The 27,306-nt window shown below is 28.7% G+C and overlaps 2 protein-coding genes across 3 annotated transcripts; both read left to right on the top strand.

The window, feature by feature from the left end:
* The first annotated feature begins 492 nt into the window (after positions 1-492).
* LOC141527600 (uncharacterized) lies at positions 493-25,584 on the top strand. Its single transcript, XM_074243168.1, has 14 exons — positions 493-710; positions 2,913-3,097; positions 3,443-3,636; positions 11,400-11,606; positions 11,846-11,899; positions 12,309-12,377; positions 12,460-12,645; positions 13,433-13,618; positions 14,505-14,615; positions 14,718-14,874; positions 23,946-24,043; positions 24,789-25,002; positions 25,067-25,201; positions 25,379-25,584. The coding sequence occupies exons 2-14, from the start codon at positions 2,932-2,934 to the stop codon at positions 25,582-25,584; spliced, it is 1,983 nt and encodes a 660-aa protein (XP_074099269.1). The 5' UTR covers positions 493-710; positions 2,913-2,931.
* LOC141527112 (uncharacterized) lies at positions 9,496-11,103 on the top strand. Of its 2 annotated transcripts, none has more exons than XM_074242421.1 (2): positions 9,496-9,827; positions 9,909-11,103. In XM_074242421.1, exons 1-2 carry the CDS (start codon positions 9,497-9,499, stop codon positions 10,991-10,993), a joined length of 1,416 nt encoding a protein of 471 aa, XP_074098522.1. In that variant the 5' UTR covers position 9,496; the 3' UTR covers positions 10,994-11,103. The 2 variants fall into 2 exon arrangements, with proteins under 2 accessions (XP_074098522.1, XP_074098523.1); XM_074242422.1 differs by having other exon boundaries at positions 9,512-9,551; positions 9,621-11,103.
* Positions 25,585-27,306: the final 1,722 nt, after the last annotated feature.

Here is a 27,306-nt window from a genome sequence, read left to right as displayed (position 1 = left end):
TATACTCTGAAATTGCTTTACAAAATAAAAAATAATCGTTACTTCAAAGTACCTATAAGCTAAAAGAAATTACGTGTTTAATTTTATAATTTGAAATAAGAAGAATGACTGACAACATTTGGATTACTTAAGAGAAAATAATATTTAATTTCTCATTTTCTATTAAGTATGAATTTATGTAATTGTAGTAGTTTTTTAAAATTATACAACTTTAATAAAATGTTTATTTCTTACAAACAAAATAAACACCACAATCTTGAGTATTTTTAATAATAAAGAAGAGTAAGAGTTGTCTTTCTCACTTACCTAGTAAAATAAAGGGGTACGAGATGGAGAAAAAGCTTCCACTGAAAAGTAGGGAAGTCGAATCTGAAGTGTTTGAAAGTATAAGAGTTCTATCGTAGACAGTCGAGTCGCGTTATAAGATCGCTCATTACAAGTCCGTAGATAGAAGTTTCCCATACTCCCTCCACACCTCTCTATACTCTTCATTGGCCAAGAGATCGAACTCTTAACGAGAATCGGCTGTACATAACTAAAGCCCGCCAAAGTGTGTAGAAGCCGGTAGTCACGTTGGCTGTCGTTTCAGTTGTTTTTTAGCCGTTCACAGTGAATTAACTGCGGTGTTAAATTGACAAAAAAAATTATTTAAATAATTAAAATTTAATATTTAATATAATTTCAAGTAATCCATTGACACCAACATACACGTAAGTACTGAATATTTTTATTAAGTTTTGGAAGAATAATTATTTTTTGATATTTAAAAACTTCTTCATTATTGTTTAATTTTGTAAGTATTTTACGACATGAGACTCTGCAGTAATTATTTTGAACAATGAAAATAAGTTTTAATTTTTATGTGTTGTAAAAATTACCGAATAACTGTTTCAATGTGCGTGAATATTTAACAGAGTTTTTGTTTTATTTGCTTATGATTAACGTAATAATAACATTACTTAATAGTATTGCAATTTTAAAATAAAGTTTGTTAATGTAGTGATATATTAATTCGAACAAGTGCCGTGCATAATATGATTGTATTAGTGTTTTCAGTTTAACAGGTAGAATATAGTAGGTACTATTGAAAAGTCAGCAATTGTATGTTAGAATTGTCTTATTAAACGATCGATAACCATGAGATTTTAAAAGATTTTATGTGGATTTCCAGCTTAACTATTAATATCTATTGCGTTACATGAAAAAAGTTTTGTTTTTTATTTCTAAATTCTAGTATTGCATTGTTTGCTGATTGACAACTTTTCAATTATTGCTTGACATTATGAGTGTTTTAAAACAGTAGACAGTACAGTGTTTATTTTTTTTAATTACAATAAAATTTTTACTTTTAACTTGCTTTGTAAAAAATTACCAAGTAATTTTTGAAATCTGTTTCAATATTTGAGAGATTATTTGAATTATTTATTTGATTAAATATTGAAATCAGAATTTAATTATTTATTAAAGTGTTATTATAAGATTTTATAAAAAAAATTATAATCGTCATAATAAATTTGTTCGAACAAGTGCCGTAATTGATATGATTGGATCAGAATTTCCAGTTTAACAGGTAGAATCTAGTAGATACTATTGAAAAGTCAGCAATTGTATGTTAGAATTTTCTTATTAAACGATCGATAACCATGAGGTTTTAAAAGATTTTATGTGGATTTCCAGCTTAACTATTAATATCTAATGCGTTAAATTAAAAAAGTTTTGTTTTTTATTTCTAAATTCTAGTATTGCATTGTTTGCTGATTGAAAACTTTTCAATTATCGCTTGACATTATGAGTGTTTTAAAACAGTAGACAGTACAGTGTTTACTTTTTTTAAATGCAATAAAATTTTTAATTTTAACTTGCATTGTAAAAAATTACCAAGTAATTTTTGAAATCTGTTTCAATATTTGAGAGATTATTTGAATTATTTATTTGATTAAATATTGAAATCAGAATTTAATTATTTATTAAAGTGTTATTATAAGATTTTATAAAAAAAATTATAATCGTCATAATAAATTTGTTCGAACAAGTGCCGTAATTGATATGATTGGATCAGAATTTCCAGTTTAACAGGTAGAATCTAGTAGATACTATTGAAAAGTCAGCAATTGTATGTTAGAATTTTCTTATTAAACGATCGATAACCATGAGGTTTTAAAAGATTTTATGTGGATTTCCAGCTTAACTATTAATATCTAATGCGTTAAATTAAAAAAGTTTTGTTTTTTATTTCTAAATTCTAGTATTGCATTGTTTGCTGATTGAAAACTTTTCAATTATCGCTTGACATTATGAGTGTTTTAAAACAGTAGACAGTACAGTGTTTATTTTTTTTAATTACAATAAAATTTTTACTTTTAACTTGCTTTGTAAAAAATTACCAAGTAATTTTTGAAATCTGTTTCAATATTTGAGAGATTATTTGAATTATTTATTTGATTAAATATTGAAATCAGAATTTAATTATTTATTAAAGTGTTATTATAAGATTTTATAAAAAAAATTATAATCGTCATAATAAATTTGTTCGAACAAGTGCCGTAATTGATATGATTGGATTGGTATTTCCGGTTTAACAAGGTAGAATCTAGTAGGTACTATTGAAAAGTCAGCAATCATTATAATTATCATATATTTATAGCAGGTCAAAAAATGACTTTAGGAACTTTCAATTGTTTTTATTAATAAAAGTAGGCTTACGAAGCCGGATTTTTTGTTCAGAGACGTAAAAATATTTAAAAGACGTGACATACACTGTTAACAAAACTAGTATCTACTTACTTTACATATTTGTTTGATGTTGGATTAGAATAAATTTGTTAAATATAGATATTCAATTTAGTATGCATGCTCTGATTTTAGAAAAGTATGTACTATGTACTTAACTGAATCTATTTATTATATTCTAGTGACCTACGGATAATCACCATGTTTGCTTACATCAAGTTAGTAGATGAAGACAAATATGATACTATACCATTTACATGGGTAAAAAATTATGATCAAGTAAAGCTACCTGTAAATAGAAACAAACAACACTATATCTTATATGAAAATCAACCACCAAAAAAAGCTTTGCTGCTATTCGTTGAAGGTACGTATTCTATTGAATTTAATGTGTCCCTTTTAAACTCTTAAGAAAATGTATTGAACACTGTAAAATTATAAACAAAATTTGTCCTAATTTTAATATAATTGAAACCAAATGATTTTAATAACTGTATAAATGTAAAGTTTCAAAGGTTTTTTTTTTTCAAACTTAGTTAATTTGTCTGTACGAATGCATAACAGTATTTTACACTATTATCCACTCAAAGAAATTAAAATATTTTGTAATGTGGTTCTTATTACCACTGTTATCTTTATAATTTGGCATAATGTATTATATTTTCTATCGTGTAATGTGATGGATGTGCTTATAATATTTATTATTTTTCAGATACAATTGATGTACTCGAAAAACAAATAAAATCAAAAAGAATCACAGTTCTACCTCCTCGAAATCAAGAAACAGCCACTGAATTAAGTGACACTGAAATTGATGAAAGCAGTGCGAAAAATAAAACAACTTCAAATGTTGACATAAATCCTGTTGTCAACCAACAATTAGAACAGTTGAAGGCTAAATTGGCGGTAAGTTTTTTTAAGGCATTATTATTTTAAATTAATTCTTAGATTTTCATAAATCTTTAATGAAAATTATTAAATAAACCTAGCTATTGGAATTGTCTATCATAAAAAAACTGTCATTTAAATTGGAACTATAAAACTATAAATTTTAATCATGCACTACATTAGCGTGCTTCAATCCCCAATAACATGGAATCAATAATCAGTTTCCGATAATATCAACACTAAAAAACTTGTCACATTGTAGATTTGAAATTCAAATCTTTCAATTGAAAAAATTTTTCTATTCATTACTATAGTATTTAAAAAAAAAAAAATTAGTCATATCTTAGCATTGAAATCTAATGTTATTTTTGGAATTAAAAGTAAAGTATTTGATAAAATAACTCTTACGAACTTTTCTTATTTCTTCTTTTCTTTCATTTGATTTTTAGGTGTCTTTTACGCGGTTTTCAATTTTTATTTTTTACAAAATAGATTAGTAAAAGAGATCAGTTATTGAAATGACTTTTTTATACTTGTTTTTCGTTTATTATGTATGTATCATCATTAGTTATAATTAGTCTTGGACTATTATATTTTGAGAAAATAATATATTATTATTATATTGGTAATATGCTCATAAATTGATACTTTGAACTACAGTTTAACGATTCAATTTATTTCAATAGTATCGTATGAATCAGTAAAATTAAAAAATGTATTTTTTAATTTTTTAACTTCTGAATTAACCCATCGCCGATAGTAAAGCTACTTTTGAAAATTACCGTTTTCTTACTATCTCTAATTTATGGAAAATAATCAGGTCTTAAATAAATATATTTAATGTCAAATCAGGTGAAAAGACCCAGAGAATATATTTTAAATCATTTATTCATATATACGACGTTTCGTCGGTTTTATTCCGGCATCATCAGGTATCTGACAACAAACCAACAAATTAGTCAATAAAAAAATTTTTAGTCAATAAAAAATTAACAACAAGTTAGTCAGTAAAAACTACAATAAATTAAATAATATCAATACCTTGAATAATTTGTTAAAATGTTGTCAACCAGATATTCATTACATGACAGCTTTACATTAGTCAATTCCAAATTATAAAATAATAATAATATATCAACCATTTAACAAATAAATTTAATAAATAATTTTCATAGTATTAATAAATAACAAATTATTAATAAACTGAATATAAGAACACGCTACTCAGCAAATTGCTCTCGACTAAAACAGCTGATAATATTAGCAACTAGCAACTCTAGCGGCGTTATCCTGAACTAGTCATTACTCACTCAATTCAAATGCTTATTGAATTTAAATTTTTTAATCAAACCCAAATACACACTATTTAAATTTTCAGTGTCTGTTCTTAAATTAACCGTGTCTCTCAAGAAAATCTGGACCATTTCACTAATATTACGCTTATAAAAATTACTTTCTCTATCCACAATTCTCACAGAATCAAAATTAAACACATGACCTGTTTGGAAATGATGGAGAGCTAGCGCAGTAAGATCTTCTTTATCTCTGAACTTATCCTGACAGCTATATTTGTGTTGATAAATCCTTCTTGATAAGTACTGTTTAGTCTGGCCCACATATGCTTTTCCACAAGAACAAAGAATACTATAAACTAACTCCGATTCCTGGTTCCAGACAGTTTTATCTTTTAGCTTTGAGTATACTTCGCTGACAGTACGAATATTATAGAAAGCTGGTCTCCAATCCGTAGATCGAAAACTCAATGAAATATACCTGCTAAGACCTCGAATGAACGGGAACCTGAACCTATTTTCTTGAGTTTTTATGTTAACACTATCCCTGTTCTTATGCAAATTTTCAAATCTCCTCAAACAGACATCTATGAACGACCTTGGGTAGTTATTCCTATGTAAAATGTCCCGGACTTGTAATAAGTTTTCTTCATAAAAGTCTGCATGACTCAATCTGAACGCTCTGAACATTAATCCAAGGACCACACTGATTTTATGTGCAATCGGGTGATGTGAGTTAAAATTGAGTAATCTGCCCGAACAGGAAGGTTTCTGATACCAATTCGTCCGTAATTCACCACTATCCAACCTAAACACCACCGTATCCAAGAACGGTAGCTTGTTATCAACTTCCTTCTCCATTGTGAACTGAATCTTCGGATGAACGCCATTAAACCAAGCCAGCAGACCCTCAACATGATCTTCAGGTACCGCCAGTAGAGTGTCATCCACATACAGCTTGAGAAATGCTATTCTAAACGGTATTACTCTTATAACTTTGTTCAAAACGTGATACATAACTAGGTTTGCTAACGTAGGACTCGCAGGATTACCCATCGCTGATCCATCTAACTGAATATAAAACTCATTATTGAAAGTAAAGTAGCTAGTATCAAAGCATATTGTAACCAAATCAATAAGATCTTTTTTCCGTAGCTTAGTAACCCGTTTAAAATCATCCCAGTTCTCCTCAATCCTTGATAACACTAGCTCCTTAGGAATATTGGTGAATAAGGACACGACATCCAACGAGACCAAGACATAACCCTCCGGTAATCTAACAGTACTACACAACTCAACTAATTCAACCGAGTTTTTTACGTTAATATCAAATGTATCAATCACTGGAGTCAACATTGTATGTAAAAATTTAGCTACCTTATAACATGGTGATTTGATGCAGCTGACAACTGGACGCATTTTACAGCCTGCCTTATGTACTTTACGAAGACCATATAATCTTGGTGGTAACCCATTCACGGTCTTTAAGCTCTTCCCCATCCAGTCGTCAATAACTTCATCCTCCACGAGCCTTTTTACCAGTTTATTGATCTTCATTTGATATTTACTTGTAGGATCAGTCTTCGATTTCTTGTATATAGTTTGGTCACTAAGCATCTCTGACATTGCCAAATAATATTCATCTCTATTCATTACCACAGTGGCACCACCTTTATCAGACCTCATAACAATGACGTGGTCATGTTCCTTCAGAAACTCCTTAGTCTTAAGCAAATCCTGCTTCAATAAGAAATCTTTCCGAAGTCCCGAATTACTAGGACCACCATTGTAGAAGTTTGAGATCGAATTCAAAGCCTTCATCCTCACATTTGATTTTATATTATCCAATTTCTTATCATCTATACCCTGGACCTTAATCCGTGAAATACCACCTTCTAAGTCCTTAATAAGTGTGGGGATAGGTATGGCCTTCCTGTCTAGCTCAATACCAAACTTAGGAGATAATCTGAGTACCCTTGTGGCGAAATCTGGTAAGTCCGTATCAGAGAAATTATATAGAACCTTACTGTAATCGGTATCATTCACCAACACCACTGAGTTTTTCAGTAGAGTGTCTAATTTCTTCTTGTGAATTAATTTTATTTTATTGAATATTTTTTCATATCTGATTCTGTTAATACGTTGACAAAAACAAAAAACATTGCCCGGTAAGATAGGTAATAATTCTTCTTCTATGTTCTTTAAAATACTTTCAAGCCGAGAACTCTTCCAATGAGCTATTTTTATTTCCGCGTTCAAAAAAGACATTTTAAAATTTATTACAAAGAATTTTTACATGAAAAATTATGTAAATTCTACCTATTTTGTCTGATAGTAGACTATTAACCAGAAAAATACTTCAAAGGTAGCTATACAAGCATAGAATTATAACATTCGATGCTTATTAAGATCGACCATCTTCCCCCGCCGTCCATCTTACGGCTTAAAATAAATTTTATTATTTTTACAAAGAATTTTTACATGAAAAATTATGTAAATTCTACATATTTATTTAAATTATGAAAATTTAAATAGTGTGTATTTGGGTTTGATTAAAAAATTTAAATTCAATAAGCATTTGAATTGAGTGAGTAATGACTAGTTCAGGATAACGCCGCTAGAGTTGCTATTTGCTAATATTATCAGCTGTTTTAGTCGAGAGCAATTTGCTGAGTAGCGTGTTCTTATATTCAGTTTATTAATAATTTGTTATTTATTAATACTATGAAAATTATTTATTAAATTTATTTGTTAAATGGTTGACATATTATTATTATTTTATAATTTGGAATTGACTAATGTAAAGCTGTCATGTAATGAATATCTGGTTGACAACATTTTAACAAATTATTCAAGGTATTGATATTATTTAATTTATTGTAGTTTTTACTGACTAACTTGTTGTTAATTTTTTATTGACTAAAAATTTTTTATTGACTAATTTGTTGGTTTGTTGTCAGATACCTGATGATGCCGGAATAAAACCGACGAAACGTCGTATATATGAATAAATGATTTAAAATATATTCTCTGGGTCTTTTCACCTGATTTGACATTAAATATCTCTAATTTTTTAAGCATAATTATTCAAGATTTCACATTTAATCAATCTTTATAAATGCAGTTCGATTCTTCATTATCGATAGAGATGAAACAGCAAAAGAGCCGACGGATAAATAAACAATATTTATTTAAAGATTATAATCCTTATCAAGTTAGTGGAGCAACTCGATCTCGACATAAAAATAAAATAAAACAGCTGTATGAAAAAATTTATTCTCAGGAGGTAACGTATACATGCATTCTGGAAAAAAAAATCTATATTCATTATTTTTTTGAAATGGCAAAACCTAAGTTCTCTTTGATCAATTTATAGAAAACAGTCCTCAAAACATATTTGATGCTAATAATACAGATTTTCCAATAACTGAGCCATTAGTTTCTAATACGACAAAATTGCTTCAGTCATCCATTAGCTCTACTTCTGTAGTGTCATTAGAACAACACCAACATCCTATGGAAGAAAATTCCACCATGGACTTCAGTACTAGCTTAGTAGACTCGCATTGTATTTCTAAGGATCCTCATCAACAACAATCTACTCACAATCAATGTGACGTATCATCAAGATATTTAGAAAACGGCAATACTTTAGATGATAAACTAAGTTCCGAAAGTAACTTCTCAAATGATAAGCCGTATTCTGATAGCGACAGCGACTCAGATAGTGAAGTAACTTCTGATAGCGACAGTGACTCAGATAATGAAGAAACTTCTGATAGTGAAAGTGAAGTAGATTCAGAGCAAGATTCAGAATATGAGCAAACTACCGAGTCGGATTCGGACAATTCATCGACCGATGACTCATTTCGTTTTAACTGTGATAAAATGAATGGTTCTACAATCATGTTTCCACAGTCAAGTAGTACTGTCTCAGATGTATTGCTAATGGTTACGGCGGCATTTTCAGTATCTAAACATTTGACAAGAAATGACCAAGATGACTTAATTAATTTAATAAAAGTTTTAGCTGGTCCAGCATTTGAATCTTGGAATGCTTCCCATTATTCACGGTCGAAAGCATATAATCCTCCAAGAAAGAAAATTCAATCAAATTTTTATTGCCAGACAGAAAAATGTCAACGCATTTTACATACAAGGAAATTATCGGATAAGGACAAAAAAATAAAAGTTCAATGTTCTGACTGTAAAGCAAAGTATAAACTATCATCGGCGAGTAAAAATCAATTTATCATTATTGATTTGAAATATCAATTGAAATTATTATTCAGAGATACGGAAGTAAAAATGATTTATTAAATACAATGGAAAAATTGAGACAACCGCGAAATGATGGAGTTATAAATGATATATATGACAGCCAACTGTATAAAGCTGTACAAAAACTTTCACCAGGCGCATTGACTTACAACGTCAACACAGATGGCGCACCACTTTCAAAAAGCTCCAAACGAAGTATGTGGCCAATACAACTTCATATAAATGAATTATCACCAACATTGCGGTTTCGTAACGTTCTTCTTGGTGGTTTATACATTACATCGGCTGAGCTATCTCCCGAATTTATGCAAACTTACATGTCAAAATTTCTTGAAAAAGCAAATAATATAATGGAAGCTGGTATAAATATAACTGATAATGAGGATCGAATAAGAAATTTAAAATTTTTCTGTCTTTTATTATGCGTAGATTCGGTTGCTAGACCAGTTATCCAAAACCGTTTCCAGTTCAACGGATATTTAGGTTGTAGTTGGTGTTATGCGACTGGAGTTTACGATAGTTCTGTTATGAGATACCCTATCACTCAACAAGTTCCATTATTGCGACCAAATCAAAGTCATATTAAAGATGTAGAACAAGTGGAAAAATTGGGAAAGTCAATAAACGGCGTCAAAGGTAATTGTGCAATGCTAGAATTGAAACATTTCGACTGCGTGTGGGGTTTTCCTTTAGATTATATGCACGGCATTTTATTAGGTGTATCCCGACATTTATGGGCATTGTGGACTAAACAAGGAACTCCATATTATTTAAATCCTCAACAACGAAAAAAGATCATGGCTCGTCAATTACACATTAAAAGACCTCAAGAAATTCATAGACTTGTGAGAACAGTAGATCAAACAGCAAAATGGAAAGCTTCAGAATGGGAATCGTGGCTATTATTTGATAGTGTACCATGTCTAGCGGGTATTCTCGATGAAAAATGTTTTCAGTCGTACCTCCTATTAGTTTCAAGTATATATACGTTGATGACAGACAATATAAGTGAAGAAGATCTTTTACTATGTAAAATAAATTTACTTCAGTTTGTACGTGATTGTCAACTAATTTACGATGTTAACTCGATGACATTTAACTTACACTCATTGTTGCATGTTGTAGAATCAGTTAGGCAAAGTGGACCATTGTGGTCAAGTTCTGCTTTTCCTTTTGAAAGCATGATTTTTCTTATTAAACGTTACATAACAGGAGTTAGTGGTGTCTCAAATCAAATAGTTAATTCTATATTGAAAGAGAAAAATATTAGATGCAACATTGACTATAATACTGAATCTGTGAAATGCCGTAATTATTGTAAGGATCTGTTTAAGCCACGAAAACTGAAGAACTGTACACGAAGTGATGATCATGCTTTACTGATTGGCACTGAGAAATCACCGGACGATCAATTGATTCTATTGATGCACCAATATTTTGACAATACTCATTCAACTAAAGTTTATGATCGATGTATTTATAATAAAATGGTGCTTCGCAGCACAGCTTATACACGTCCTACAAAAACAAACGATACTGTAGTTCAGTTAGATACAAAAAAATTTATTCGGATTAATGGTTTTTTCTCTTTAAATAATACGTGTTATCTTTATGGCAATCAAATATTAACTGTTCAAACAGATTTCCAATCAAATGTTCAATTATCTCATATCTTACAAGTAAGAAGCATAAGACAAGAAATTTTGATCGCCAGTATTCAAAGTATACGAACAAAAGTTATTTTTTTTTCAACTGGTGAAAATGATTACATTTGCTTCTCCCCTAAAAATTTGGGGACATAATTATTCATTGTATTATGTTAATATTATGTGTTATAGTAATCTTTTTTCATGTATTATTAGTCATTTTTCTCTATTAAAATTATGCTAAAAAATTCTGAAAATTCATACATTATCTCATTACATTTTTCGCACAAAAACTAGTTTATTATAATAACAGAAATGGTTGAACCAATTAATGACAAATAAATATTTAAGTAATGTTAAAGCAGAGCACTATAACTTATAAATTTCTATGAACTCACTATCTGTAACTTACTTTATAGCATTGACTATTACTGTAATTTTACTTTCATTGTTAATATTGCTTAATTAGAAAGTATGTCTAAAAAGTTTTTCAAAATTAAACTGTGTATATTAAATCATATTTTATTGAATAAACAAAATTTGAATATTTTAATACTAACAGGCTATTAGTAATGGGACAGAAGTTCATGACAATTTGGCAACCAAAGTTCATGACAATAATGATAAAGAAAATTCAAAATTCATATTAAATCATAGTAAAGATCATGAAAATGTTCTGAAAGAAGTGACTACTCCTCCAAAAACACTACATCCAGAAAAATTGGACCTACTTTCAATGAAGATTGAAAAAAAGTCGAAGGAAGTCAAAGTGAGTTGCATCCATTTTACTGTAGATTGTTTCATTTTTCTATATAAATTAAAAATTTCGCTTTTGTTATTTATTATGAGATCAAAATTTGAATATTCTTGCTTATAAAATTTATTAGACATATTTTGCATCTTACATCTATGAAGTGTTTTTTTGTTTTTATTGTATACGTAAAAAATTTTGTTTACAATATCTAAATTCCATTCAAATAGTCGGCGATAATTCATACTATTTTACAGAAAAGAAAGCGTGATCCGGAATCATTGATGGAAACTATGCCCAACAAAAATCTCGTAAAAATCGTAAAGACAAAAAATCTAAAGGGATGAAGGTAAAAATTTAAAACTAAATTATAAATTATAATATTATTTATTTTTAATAATAATAATTAAATACATTCAAAGATCAGAATTAAATAATTTAAAACGAATATAATTGAAGGCAAAAATACAAAATTTCTAAGATTAGCTCTTAAACGATGCTCACTGATATAGAGTAAACTGCTAACTGAAATAGAGTAAATTTATTACAGTAAAAAGTTATCTATTGCAGATGCGGGAAAAAAATTTTTATGTCCTTTTCTCATACGTAGTATAAAAATTGATTTATCAGTGAAAATTATAATAAAGTATTTATCGAAGTGAGTGACTGTATAGATATATATTTTTTTCTTTTTCAGAAATCGGCAGATTCTAAAAACAGAGAAACTCTATCATAGAAAAAACAACAAGCTATTTAAGTCATGATGGTGGCAGTAGACAGGTGCAAAATGTCAGTATAATTAAAAATAGCTCATATCAGACAATTTCGAAAATGTTTAAAGTATCTAATATCAATCTATAAATATTTCTAGAATGGATCTATGAAATCAACAGGATCAGTAAAATTACAAGTTAAGAAAGACGATAAATCTATTACAGTAACAAAAAGCGACGCACATGATATTCTTCCAGATGGACTTCCAAATCGAGATATAGTCGAGGGAAATAAACAAAAAGAAATTATTTCAGAGGAACATGACAATGACCAACTATCTCAAGTAATATGATAAAAAATTATTTTAAATTGAAATATCCGTGAGCGGAACACTTATCTCTATCTAAAAAATTATGCTAAAATCTTAGAAATTGTTATGATTTAGGTTAACAATATGTTGATATTGCACTATAAAAATTTTGAGAGTATTAGTGACATTCATTAAACCGTAGCGGTTTTTGTCTTGTGAATTTCATAGAAATGTAACTATTAAAATTATCTTTAACGCGCAACTTTTTACAGATTTTGTTACTTCTCAAGTAAATCTGGCATGTAGATTTAAGAAATACCATAAGTTCAAAAATTTATTTATGTATGTATTTATAGAATACTGAAAACCCTGAAAACGTCACTGAAATTAGTATACATACATAAATTTATGTGAAGTTTTTCCGAAAGCACTTGTAATAAGTTTTAATTTACATTACTTTTTCGATTACATTACTCAAATTGCGATTTTAATAAAAAATTCTTTACTAAGCTTTAAATTCTATGAAATTTTTCCATTCCATTCATTTTCACAACTTTACGAGTTGTTAGTCGAACTTTGAAATGTCCTTCAATTTGCTCAACATAAGACTTTTTTTTCATAAAAAAAAAAATTGATTCTTATTAATCAAATTTTTGAGTTTAAAAACGCCTCTAAGTTGACGAGAATTAGGAAATAAATTAAAAATAATAATGTTGGCCTGTCGAAATAAAAAGGATGAAAAATTTTATCAATATTTGATAGAATTTGCATTATTTCTGCTTAATGCAAATTTTCAAATTTTATCTTAACATATTTTCAGACAAAAATAAGTGGATCTCAAGAAGTTGATCCAACGGTATCAGAAATTGCTGAAACTCCCGAATTTCTTGAGCAAATTAACTTGATTAAAGACTCGACCGCAACTACCCTGAATGCCAACAATACTTCTCTCGAAAGTGGATCAACAAAAACTGTCTTGGAAGAAAGTGCCACTGAGCAAGATGACGTATGTATACGATGATTAATTTATCATGATAATATGATAATAACGTAATAACTTTTAATAAAAATTAATATTTTTTAAGTGTAGAGAATATATTAAGCTTCATATTTTATCGATAAAAAAATAAGTGGATATCGTACATAAGTACACAGAAAAAAAAATGTTTTTGAACCAAGTATATAATTTTGAAGAACTGAATATTCTTGATTTGAGTAGAAAAATTTTTGATTTAAGGAAATTTTACTTGATTAAAGAATTTTTTGTCTTCAATTACCCTCTTCAAAATTATATTCTTGGTTCAAGAATTTTTCTCTTGAATCAAGTAAATTTTTTTTCAGTGTAGTAACTATAAAATATTCGAAATATTTTATGATTCTTTCGAGTGCTTATCTTCTTTTATATCTTGCAAATGTGAAAAATATGAAACGAACTTCAATAAAATATAAAAATTTTTTATAATAATTAAATAAAAATTTGAATTTTTACCGTCTTACTAGCTACTCAAAAAAATGGTAAAAATTGTTGCCGGCTTTTTTGTGATATTTTTCCCCTTTAGTATGCGAAAATACAATATAACTAATGAAGCTGTTAATTGGAAATCACATCATTAATTTTTCAGTTTTTAACTGTTCCATCAGTTATGAAAATTTGAAGCTTTCTCATAACTAATAGAAATCAAACTGTGAATTTTAGAACTCTATTTAATTAAATAATTTATTATAAAATATTAAGCTTAAATAATCAAACGCTAATAAATTGTTACCTGTCATTCAAAGAATGTATAACAAATGAATTCTAACAAAACGAATAATATAGTTATTTTATAATTTTATTTATGTAAAAGCCAGTGTGTTTCTTTCGAATTTTCTATTTATCATATTACTTACAGATTTCCTGTGAACCTTTTCGTTCTTTCGATCAGCCTGTGAATGAGTCTTTGAAGAAGAAGAAGAAAAGTAAGCTTTCAGACAAAAAGCCGAAACGTAGCAAAAGTTCGAAGGTGCGTAATTAAAGTAATAAAACTATTAAAATCAAATGAATCAGTTTTTCAAATATTAATAATTTATTTCGCTTTAATATAACATACTTTACTGTGTTACAGAAGAGTAAAATCAAAAATCAAAGAAATGAATCGGAAAATGGCGTTATGAACGAAGTAAGACAGGAAATAAATGACATTAAAAAAAGTCAAGAGGCTTTTCAGCAAGTAGTCACCGCAGCTTTGCAGACAATTTTGTCAAATTGGCAGCAGATTCAAAGTAATATTATATATATTATAAATCATTTCCATTTAAATTCATTGTTACTATATCAGTAATACAAGAAACTAGTGCAAAAATCGGTTAAAAAAACTCTACAATTTGATATAAGTAATAAAACTAAAATAACAAAGACCAATATTCGTAAACTGTCATAGATTTTATTTTCGTTATTTTTTTGAGATTATTTCTGCAAGTAATACATCGAAATAGTTCGTACTTTCTTCAAGTTAAAATACACGTAATATATACTAGCTTCACTGAAAAAAAAGTTTTCTACGCCGCACGATCCAGTATCGCTACTGTCACTATACACACTTTACGGAACACCGGATCCTGAAATGGTGTCGCTCCTAGCACGATCTACGAATCGTAAACGTGAATCGCTATGGTCACTATCCAGTTTCGCTAATTTAGCGATCTATTGAATCGTACACCTAGCAGTATCGGAGAAACTGACTTTGCATAATTTATTATTTATGTTTTAAATAATGAATTATGTTATCAAGCCATGTTTTAAATATTTTATCCAGTTACAATGTTTAGTTAGTACGAAAATTGTTGTAAAGTTTTTTAGATAAATTATATTTCGTGTCTCATGAATCAAAACAGAAGACCTAACCTCTACCTGTCACAGCAAATAAACATCTTGTTACAATGTTATGCAAAAAAATTATTAATGAGTACTTTTCATTTAACAATATACTATATTGTCTAAGGAAAATGTGGAACCAAGAAAAGCACGATTTTATTATTTTATTAATTCTCCAAAAATTAAGTATTAATAATTATAGAATATGATTTTAATAAAAATAATAACTCAATTTAAAATTCAAGTTATAACGATAATGTATTTCCTCGAAGTAGAGATTTAGGGAAATAAAAACAGAATGTGATAGTACTTAAACATTTTATTAAAGTAAAGATACTTGATAATAATCATTTAAATAAAAATAAGATAAAGAGTTTATAGTTTATTTAAAAGAATCTTATAAACATAACATTAAATTATTAATAATTATGATATTTTTTTTTTAGAGGAAATATTTTTGATAAAAGTTCTGCAAATTTTATTTTTTTACAAATAATTGCAGGTACTTTGTATATTTACAAAGGTAAAATATAAAACATATCTTTTTGTTTTATTAAGCCAGTTGGATATGAATCACATAAATCTTCATATCTTACAAGAGCGTGTTCATTTAAGAACTTAATTATCTTATTCGCATGTACATGGTTGTCGGAGACAGTTATAAGTTTTTCACATATGAAAAAAATGGTATTATTTTCTATGAAAACAAATTTAATTACACCAAAACACGGTCTATTTTCGTTTTCATCGATGCATACAACCATGTCTATCTTAAATCTACAGCCCTGCTTCTCAATCCAAGTATACGCATGAAATAATTTATTAAACTTTAGTTTATATTTAACTATTGAATCATCAAATACAAGATTTAAGCTTTTCAATGTTTGTTGATATGATTTACTAGTTTGTAGTAACTGAGGGAACATACTATTTGAATGAAGAAGATACGCGAGCTTTAATTGATGTTTTACAGCTAACGTCTCACACAGATTTATTTTGCAATGAGAAACTGTAGACATAAGCTTCGATTGCTTGTGCTTAGCTTCCGGCCTCATACCTGAGCAATTGATTATTGGACCTGAAGCAGCTAACGCAGTTCCATAATGAAGCAAATGATGGTCTTTAGCCTTCAACTCTCGTTTTAGTATCGTCCGAGCTAATAGATGATGTTCAGCAACCAAAGTATCTAATAAATTTTTACATTCTTTTCGAATCGATCTACAAGTAATAATATCAAGTATTTCACGTAAATTTATGTACACTCGCCATACACTGTCTTCGTAAGGTATTAAATCACCAATAATTGTGCCAAAATGTCGCATAAAAGTTAACATTTCTCCTGCCGACATTTTTAAACTTTTACCATGTAAATCTTTCGGTCTAATTACAGGAGGAACATTTTTAGAATCACAAACCCCATAGTCGTCAAGTTTCATATGAGTAGTCAGATCATCAAGAGTAAATATTTTGACGTCAATATAATAGTTAATCAAAGCTATCATATCAAAATGAAAAACGCCTTCTAAAACGTCGTGCATCATATCAACTACGAAGTTCTTAGTCACGTGAAAGCCAGATAATAAATTAAAACAATATTTTTGTTTTATTCCAGTTATGGTATGATTTTTTAAGCGCAAATCATTTTCATAAGAATCATGGTTACGCAATAACGACGTATCTTCAAAAGTGGCAAGGGAACGTTGAATTTTGTCCATTTTACAAAATCTACAACAATAGTTGGCGTTAAAGTTTTCTACAAATCCTAGTAAAGAATGTAATCCTAAATTATCTCCCAAAATAATACCTAATTTGAAGAAAATCTGAATTTTTTTTTGTGACAAGTTTATTTCGATCCCATCAGTTTCTAAAAAGTTTAATTCTTCAATTAATGTTCTAAACACTGCAAAATTACCGAATTCTTGTCTATCTTTGGAGAAAAATATAAGCGCATTGAATATAGAATTTAAATTTTGGAAATGAGGGGGTAGACACGGTATTGAAATATATGTTCCGGCTAACTTATTAACACCCGCGTGGCTTCCAAGACCATTACCTGTTTCATAGTCATCACTAAATAAAAACAGTGGTAAAACATTTTTAGATTGAAAGTTTTGTATTTTTGTTCGCCAAATATCGCTTTGAATAAAATTTGACAGAAACGGTTCATTTTCCAATTCTCTGACGTACGAAAAGACTTCATTATAAACATTAGGTAATTCAAAAATTTTTTTAAAAATATCTCTTAAAGGGAATAAATATCCTCTTGCACTTTGTGCATTGAGTTTGACTGTGTCATTAGAATATCGTTTAACGGAAGTACGATTTCGATTACCAATAAAAAATTCCCGAGGGGGTAAATAAAAAGTAGTATTTTGTAACAATTGAAGGCGATTATGTTCAGTCTTAAACTTCTCTAGAATGTTGTTAAAAGCCGTACATGTAATTTTTACATCTGCAACTACTTTCATACCATTTTGTTCATTTTTATATTTATTTTCGATCGAATTAATAATAAAACTTGACTGAGAATCACAAATGTCTCTGACAATATTAAAAATATTTTCGATTTGATTCCACGGAATATTACTAGAACCGTACAGCTGAAAACTAGAAGCTAACAATTTATTGTAGATAGATTGTTGAAAATTGTAATTTTGTGCATTGAAATCTGTTTTATTATTATCTAAAATCTGTTTGTTAATATTATTCATATCGGTTAAATTCTTATAAGACATTTTTAAAAATAATCATGCAACTTCTAGCCAGATAAATTAATATCTCTTATCAAGGTTTCTAAAGCAGGGATAAAATGTGAATCGTCAGAGTCGATTTTGTAAACCGCATTTTGTAAAAATATCCAAGGGTATGATGCCTCTTTCGGAAATTCAAGTTGAAGTGCGTAATCACTTTTAAATGCAGCATCCAAACATTCAATGTTTGAACTTGCTTCGTATTTTATGTCATTAATAATAACAAGTCTTTTTGTAATACTTGTTAGTTCTTCTCCGATCAGCACTGGAAACGGTTGCTCTGATAATCCAAATTTCAATAATTGATTACGGCGTTCAGTGAGTTTTACATTTAACTCATCTTCATTCTAAAAAAAAAAATTGTTCTTAATAATTATCAGCTAATAATCGATATAATTACAGAGATGAAATGATTAAACTTTCATAAATTACCTTTACATGCAGTAGAAAATATTCCTGTACTTCCTCTTTACGTAAGTACCACGTTCCTTCAGGTGAAGTAATTTTCGTTGGTTTTAAGTGGCATTTTACGCGAATTTGAACAGTTTTCAGAATTTTTTATTATTATCTACTGGGTGCTTTACCTTTCTTAACGATTAATTTTTATTTTTATTTCTATTTTACTTATGACAAATATATACAACTAATATAAGCACACACATATTTGGATGATTGTTTTTTATCTAAATTAACGATTGGTTAAATTTACAAATTATTTATGAATTTCGCAATCCAGTTTTTCAATAGATCTCAGATAAAATAAACTTTATGCCATGGCAATTATTTATTATTTCTACGTTAGGTTTTCCCAATGAGGTCCCACAGAGATCCCAATTGGGAAAAACTGGCAATAATTTATTATTTTTACGTTGGGTTTTACCAATCGGGTTCTCATTGGGTCCTCGTTGGGTTTTCCCTCTTGGGCATGCCCCGTTGAAACCCAATGGGGCCCCAATGTATACCTTGAGCATTCCCAAAGTAATTTCTAGTCGGGTTAATAGAGTTATATAAAAAGACAGAAACTAAATTGTTAGAAAAATAGTTTACTGATTAATTTACCAATTTTAGATCATGATGAATATGTCTTAAAGCGGGCACCGATAATAAATAATTTACACTTGTCAGCGTTTTATCTCCAATCAGTTGCTGGATACGATAGAGAGAAGTTTCTTTCCAAAACTGTTCAACCGTTGACCAAGGATCTACATGCGTTTTTAGCCACTCTAATTTTTCAGTACAGTCGACAGCTGCAGCATCTACCAATAATTAAATGATTGATTATATATATATATATATATATATATATATATATATATATATATATATATATATATATATATATATTTAATACACACTTTTTGTAAGATATTTGTGTGAAAAATCTTATCAGTAGTTCCTAAGCGAGCAATTTACGAATTATCTGTCAACTTTCGTTTTGAACCACGACAACTCTTGGTAACTCCCGAAGTAAGTAAAATGTCACGAAAATGACAATATCTTATTTGCAATTTTCATCGAGCAGCAAATTTTTTCTTTCCGCAGCGAGTATATGGTATGTAGTAAGTTGCTTGGAGCTCGGTTGGAAAAGTTTTTACAATTAAAACCGCAAGCTCAATCATACGCTCAGGAGATATTCTGAAAAAAAAAAATTATGTGTTGAAAATTTAAAAAGTATACCAATTGTAATATTTATTAGAACGTATAATTTATATTTTTTCATTCATTAGTACTGATACATGCGATGGTGTAAAATTTAGATAGATCTATTAAATGAAACATATGTATTTATGATAGTAATTAGAAGAATAAGTCTTACAAATAATCATAATTCGTTCTCATTTCTGTTGTCACTAGTACATCCACAAGAAAAACTCTGTACGAATCAGTCAAAGCTCTGTGAGTTTTATAGTAATTTAAAGTAGCTATTCCAATAATAGAGATCTGGAGCAGCTCTATTATTTCATTAACAGGTGTACATAGATTTATAACCACATTTAGATTATCAAAAATCGACGGGATATCTTCATTCTGTGCATCATCATTTTCAGAAGAATTTTCCACACAAACTACCATGCCTTCGGCTAAATAATTGAAACAAAAACAATAACAGTACTTGTCCAATAATACAAAGAATTACTTATACACGGAAAAAATAAATAGTAATTATTATTATTATAGTATGTTACCTGTGCTCGATTCGTTAAAAGAGCTTTCTAAAATATTAAAATCTTCGAGAGGTATCAAATCCGAGGTATCATTGAAGTTACTCTGTATGTGGTTATAAAAAGAAAAGAAAATGAAAATAGTGTCATTAAAAATTAAAAACATTAGGTTAGAAAAGTTGATCCTACTTTTAGATTTTCTTTATCATTTAAAACAGCGAACTCTGACTGCCATTTTTTTAAAAATAGTACTCTTGGACCTGCCTTGGGAATCAATGAATAAATCATTTTCTCATTCAAGCATTTGAAAGAATCTTTGTCAATTTCTTCTTCTATATGATATAAATGAAACAAACAAACATTCAACATGCAAATCAGCCATTAAAACAGTAAGAACAAAAAACTAAGTATTATGATTAAAAAAATAACTGATATAATAAACTTTGACAATTTAAAAAAAAAAAAAATTTTTGTCTGCAAATTTTTTTCTTTCTAAATTAATGTTAATTTCAAAATCATTAATTATTTATAATTTAATAGATGATAATGATAAAAATAATAATAACAATTATTATTATTATTATTATTATTATTAGTATTTTTGTTATTGTTATAAACATAATACTCAAAAATAACGAAAAAAAAGGCCATTCGGCAGCCGAAATGGAAGTAGATTTCATAAATAGCGAATTCTAATTATATATATATATATATATATATATATATATATATATATATATATATATACTTATATTTGTGAATATAGATATACAAATACATGGAGTGATCATCTACTGGTACGTGATCAAATACTAGGGCTCTTTGGTCAAGCCCCTTCGAATGGCACCAACCGAGATCAAATCGGTCCAGCCGTTCAAAAGTTATAAGAGGTTTACATAAATCCACATACACACACACACATACATACATACAGCCATACAGACACCCTCGCTAGAGAAGTCAGGGAAGCTTCCTGACACCTTAAAACGTCGAGATCTGATAAAAACTCGATTTTTGAAAAACGGGGTAAGAACAATAACGTCCCGATTTTTGAATATCTTCGATTTTCTTAGCGGGAAGTTAAGAAATTTGGACGCGTTATACTTATTAAACAAAAAATAAAAACGACTGCAAGAGTAAAATTTCATTAAAAATCTACAGACGAAGAGGTTAATTTGAGTTGAGGAGAATGAATTGGTATGGAAATTGAAGCTCATTAAATGGGCTTTAATACAAAATTTACAAAAATTAAATAAGTTATTTCATTCAAAAGTTATACGCGAAAGAATCTGCCAGAAAATGAGTTTTTATGATTTTGAAAATTTTAAAACCCTGTAATTTCTGAACTACTTGATCGATTGAGCTCATCTTTGAACTTGGCCTTAATTTTCGTCTGAAAAATAAGTATGTTGAGTTTGGAAAAGATCCATGATGAATTGGAGACGCTATCGTCCGGATAAGCCGCGTTATATCGTGTATATATATATATATATATATATATATATATATATATATATATATATATATATATATATATATATATATATATATATATATATAGAGATTTCTATCTATATAGTCACTCATCACGATATCTCGGGAACCATCAGACCTAGAAACTTGAAATTTGGTAGGAATATTCCTTTCGCCGAGTAGAGGTCAGCTAAGAACGGATTTTACGGAATTCGACCCACAAGGGGGGTTGCGGGGGCGTTAACAATGAAAAATTCCCGTTTTTAAACTATAGCTCCTATCGACACCAAATTTGGTAGGAATCTTCTGTAGGAGATGTAGAAATAATCTATGAATGAATTTCACGATATTTCACCCCCCCCATGGGGGCTGCGGGGGTGACTTTGAACAATGAAAATTTTTAATTTTCAAGCTAAAGGTCCTATCGACTCTAAATTTGGTAGGAATCTTCTGTAAGAGATGTAGAAATAATCTATAAACGAATTTTACGATATCTCACCTCACAGAGGGTTGCGGGGGTGGATATTAACAATCAAAATTTTTAATTTTCAAGCTATAACCCCTACAGACTCCAAATTTTGTAGGAATTTTCTGTAAATGATGAAAAATAATTTATGAATGAATTTTACGATATTCTACCCCAAAGAGGATTGCGGGGGCGTTAATAATGAAAAATTCCCGTTTTTAAAACTATAGCTCCTGTCGACTCCAAATTTGGTAGGAATCTTCTGTAAGAGATGTAGAAAAAGTCGATGGGCAAATTTTATAATAGCTCACCTCACAGGGGTTTGCGAAGGCGGGTGTTAACATTTAAATTTTTTAATTTCCAAGCTATAGCTCCTATAAGCTCCAAATTCTCATTTCAAATTTTTTTCTTCGTGTCAATTATTATTCATCTTTGAAAAAAAGCCACGCAAACATTATAATGATTGCACATTGAAAGTTACAATGAATATTAGCTGGAATAATTACATGGATAAAAGGTATATGCTAATTCGATGAAATTTGGAATTTGTGAAAGTCAAAACAATACTCTAATTAAATTTCAAGTTTAAATCTAAAAATACAATTCTATAAAATGCCCAGCGAAGCGGGCGAATAACAACTAGTATGTATATATATATATATATATATATATATATATATATATATATATATATATATATATATATATATATATAAATACATACATATATAAACTTTTGAACTAATGGTATTTTCTGAATCAGCTTGACGAACTGAGTCAGAAAATAGCAAAATTTTTCGAATGTTGCGTCATGAGGACAAATGCAATAGTTAGATTTCTATGAAATCTACTAAAAATTAATACCAAGTGGTAAAAGATTATTCAATTTACAAATATAAATACATGCATGTGCAAAATATAAATTAATTTAACTTACCTACAAATACACCCACCAATTTTTCAATATTCCATTCAATTAATTTATTTTTCACCCAATCGTCCACATTTATATAATTATAAATGATAAACAACAATATCACAACAATAAATATTTTTCAATAAACAACAAATGAGGTTAGAAACTGACGCCGATGACTGGCGCTTCAAGCCTCGATCGTGACCGTCAGGATTCGTTTCGTTATTTTCGCGATTCGTTTGTTCACGGTAGCAGTACGGACCAGTATATTTACAATACAGTTGAGTCGCTTTAGGAACTATTTATTAAATAGTGTCTCGTAAAAAAAGTAGTGTAATAATTACGAAACTTTATATCCCTGATGTTAGGATCTTAAATATAGTTCATGTTCGTATTTAAATCGTTGATGTTATAATATAGTTTGGCGTTGATCAGGATTCATTGCATGATTATAGCGATACGCGGTTCACGATAGAACGGATCGTGCAGCGTAGAAAACTTTTTTTTCAGTGTTATATAATTTTTCTCAATAATACCTTCGCACCATCATTGAATCTCTAAATATCACTTGTTAGCCAACATAACTAATACGATTTAAAAGGAAAAATCGACATTTCATGTAACATGAATCAATTTACATTTTGCGATCGACAATAATGCATACTTTATTTAGAACTGATATGGATTAATTCATATCTATGATTATTTTCAGGTACACGCGCAACAGTACCGACAGCAGTTCAAGCAATAGATTTCGAAAATATACAAGTGCCTCCGCCAGTTGGTTTTATACGGACAGACACCGAAATGGTAAATTTTTATTTAAACTAAAAAATTTGAATTTAATTATTTTATTGTTGCTGTAGAAAAAATTGAATCGCTGCGTTTACTCTAATGAAAAGTATCCTAAAAAATACTTGTTTTTCAATTTTTTTTTGTCGATTGCATGAAAAGCTATCTCAAGTTTACTTATCAAACTTTAAAAGAGACCTATAATTTGATAAATGATCAGCGATTAAATATTCTATAGAAATTTTTTTCAAGTGTTAACTTGGAGTGTTTATTTACTTTTATTAATTATTTTTCAATTACTCGATATATGAAAATATATGCTGCGATGAAAATAAAAATGCGCAAAAAAAATTAATTGATCCAAGTCGGAAAAATGCTCTATTAAACATCTGATTTAACAATAAATTCAAGAGAAAAGATCTAACCACTAGAGTACTAGAGCCATATATGATAGTTAAATTTGTCATTAAAGACAAATTTGGGAATTAGGGATATAAAGGATAAAGGCGAAGGGGAGGACCTTTACTCAGTAGGAATTTTTCGGTAACTGAAAAAATAATTCAGACAGCTCAGACCGGGACTCTACCAGTTAAGGTATCCGAGACACTGTCCGTAACTACTATTCAGTCACCTAATAAGACCTATCGAGTAATAAACACCACCGTCCATCTTACGGTTAAGAGCCATATATGAAAGTACAGCTTGCAATTAACCGCTTGTCTCTTATACTTTTTATTAATTGCTGTAATCGAAATATTTTTAGATTCATTGTGGTCAAAATGTCTGGATTACTGTTCAAGATTATAATAATGCAAAAGCTGCAGCTGGGACTGATGCTATCTTTGTAAAAAATATAGCAGTAAATATATTTACTCGAGACGTATTAAAGATCAGTAGTATAACAGGTAAAAGAAGCAACAGAACCAAAGGACCTGCCAAACCAAAACTAGATCCCATCAAAATGCTTGCTGTTAGAGGTAAATTAATTTTATTTTTAGTTAAAAAATTAATTTTGTTGAGGGTAATTAAATTTTTTTACAGGTATTTACAGACATTATCTAAAGGAACACAGGCAATTGTCAGAAAAACATATCAATGAGAAGATTGACGACTACGTGGAATATATTCGGGGAAAAATTTCAGATCTAGAAAGACCAAAAAAAATACCACTTAAAAGTAAGAATAATTTAAAGTTATCAATGATATTTGTATATTGATATTGAGATACCATTAACTTAATTACATGAACATTCATAAACAATATTTAATCCTAGTTGTCTCGATGAAAATTAGATCTAAAGATTTTATGGCATCAAATTTCATTCACAGTATATAAATATTTGTGTGTTATAGAAACTGAAAAAGAAGAGGCTAATGAAATTGAGAAAAAGGGTGATGGAAAAAGAAAAAGAGTAAAGCCAGAATCCAGAAAAAAAAAGTTTCTAGCTCCAGTGACAATAGTAGTTCTAGTGAAGAAAGTACTGATTCTGAGAGTGAAACTAGTAGCAATGAAGACGCCGCTGATAACTAAACTTTTTTTTCTATCTTTAATTTTTTAAGTAATAAATAAAATAATAAATAAATTTTGTCAAGTAATATAACAACAAAGTACAATTATTGCCAATATGTTATATTCCTGATATCCTTGATTAAAATTTCCAATAGGATCCCATCAAAAGCGACAAAAGCCACTTAGAAACCTATAAATTTTATTGTTTTCTAAGTGGCTTTTGTCGTTTTTGATGGGATCTTATTGGAGTTTTTCAATAGGGATATATATGATACGTATGATATTTTAAAAATATTAAATTTATTATCAATTATTGTTGATCAAACCCTCATGTCATTTGATCATTTTTCAATTTGATTTATCTGGTAAATTTTAATATAACGCTAAGATGAATTATTACGTTCAAAAATTATTATAACATTGCTTATACATTATCATAGATTTTTATTAGCAATATTACTTTTCATTGGGTGAAATACATATAGGAAATTATAAAAAGATCTAATTTATTTGCAAATACTGTTTTAAAACAGTTTGTGAATGGAGAAAATGAATTGGAACAAACCCTATACGATTTTATCATTTTTAGATTTGGATTACCTGATAAACCTAAATGTAAAACAAGAAGGGATTCATGCGTTGAAGGATATGTATGTATTGCCGATACTTTCTCATATATTATTATAAGCTATATTATACATATAAATACTATATTATACATATAAAAAAATATTAAAAGAAGATTTTCATTAACGGTAATTACTTTTTTTGAGCACTACGTGTATATTAAATATGCATGTGCATCAGCCTCATTCAATGAGATCATTTTCTTTTGAATAAAACCTGATTAATTTAAATACAATATTATAGTGGAATAGTACATTAAAAAACGAAGCGTATATTGCTGAAACTTTTCCATTAATTCTCATATACTGCGTTATATAATTTATATCTAATAAAATACATATAAATAAGAATTGAAAACGATTAATTAATTAATCAGCAATTACTGTTTTTCAACAGTACATGAATGGAAAATCTATATTTTGATTATACTCATACAATCTGATTGTCTTCTGGTTCGGATTGTCCGATAAAGATTAATATACTAACAGAATGGAAAATTATACTGAAGAGTACCATGTATATTTGACTGATAAAATCCCTGATTAAAAAAAAAAAAAGTATTGAAAAGTATTGAAAAAGTATTGAATTACACACACTGTATATCTGTATATACATACAATATAGATATACAGTTGCATAGGTTCAATACTTTTTTTAATCATGGATGACATGAAAACCATTGTAAATTTATCCGTAATTTCTTTATCAAAACAGTAGCTCAGAATTGCCGATACTTAATGATACTTTTCTATCTGTTTTTACTGATTATAATTCCATCGAAAACTATAATGTGTGTAATTTACTGATACAGCCTCATTGACTCTATCGGTTAATTCAAGTATCACATTTCAGGATTATAACCAATTGAAAATACTGATACAATCAAATCTGTCGTTCCTGTTCCAGATAAAATCCAATGAATCCATTATTTTTTTCGTTAATCGGTAAATATCTGAAATTGCTGTTTCAAAAACACAATAGTATGCAATAACTTCCAATCAAACATCGTATTTTATTGGGATTTATCAGACTTTTTCCACAGGGAATATTCTGATCGTTTCATTTTGTTTATAATTATTGGACCTACTAATTCTTGAATTTCATTTTTTTCACTGCAAACCGACGAACGAAATGCTACTACGTT

The sequence above is a fragment of the Cotesia typhae genome, unplaced genomic scaffold (assembly GCF_013202065.1).
Source record: "Cotesia typhae breed Kobodo isofemale line unplaced genomic scaffold, CoteBio_Ctyphae contig_4, whole genome shotgun sequence".
NCBI classification, from domain to species: Eukaryota; Metazoa; Arthropoda; class Insecta; order Hymenoptera; family Braconidae; genus Cotesia; species Cotesia typhae.
The sequence above is the reverse complement of the archived record's forward strand: the minus strand, read 5'-3'. Positions and strand labels throughout refer to the sequence as shown.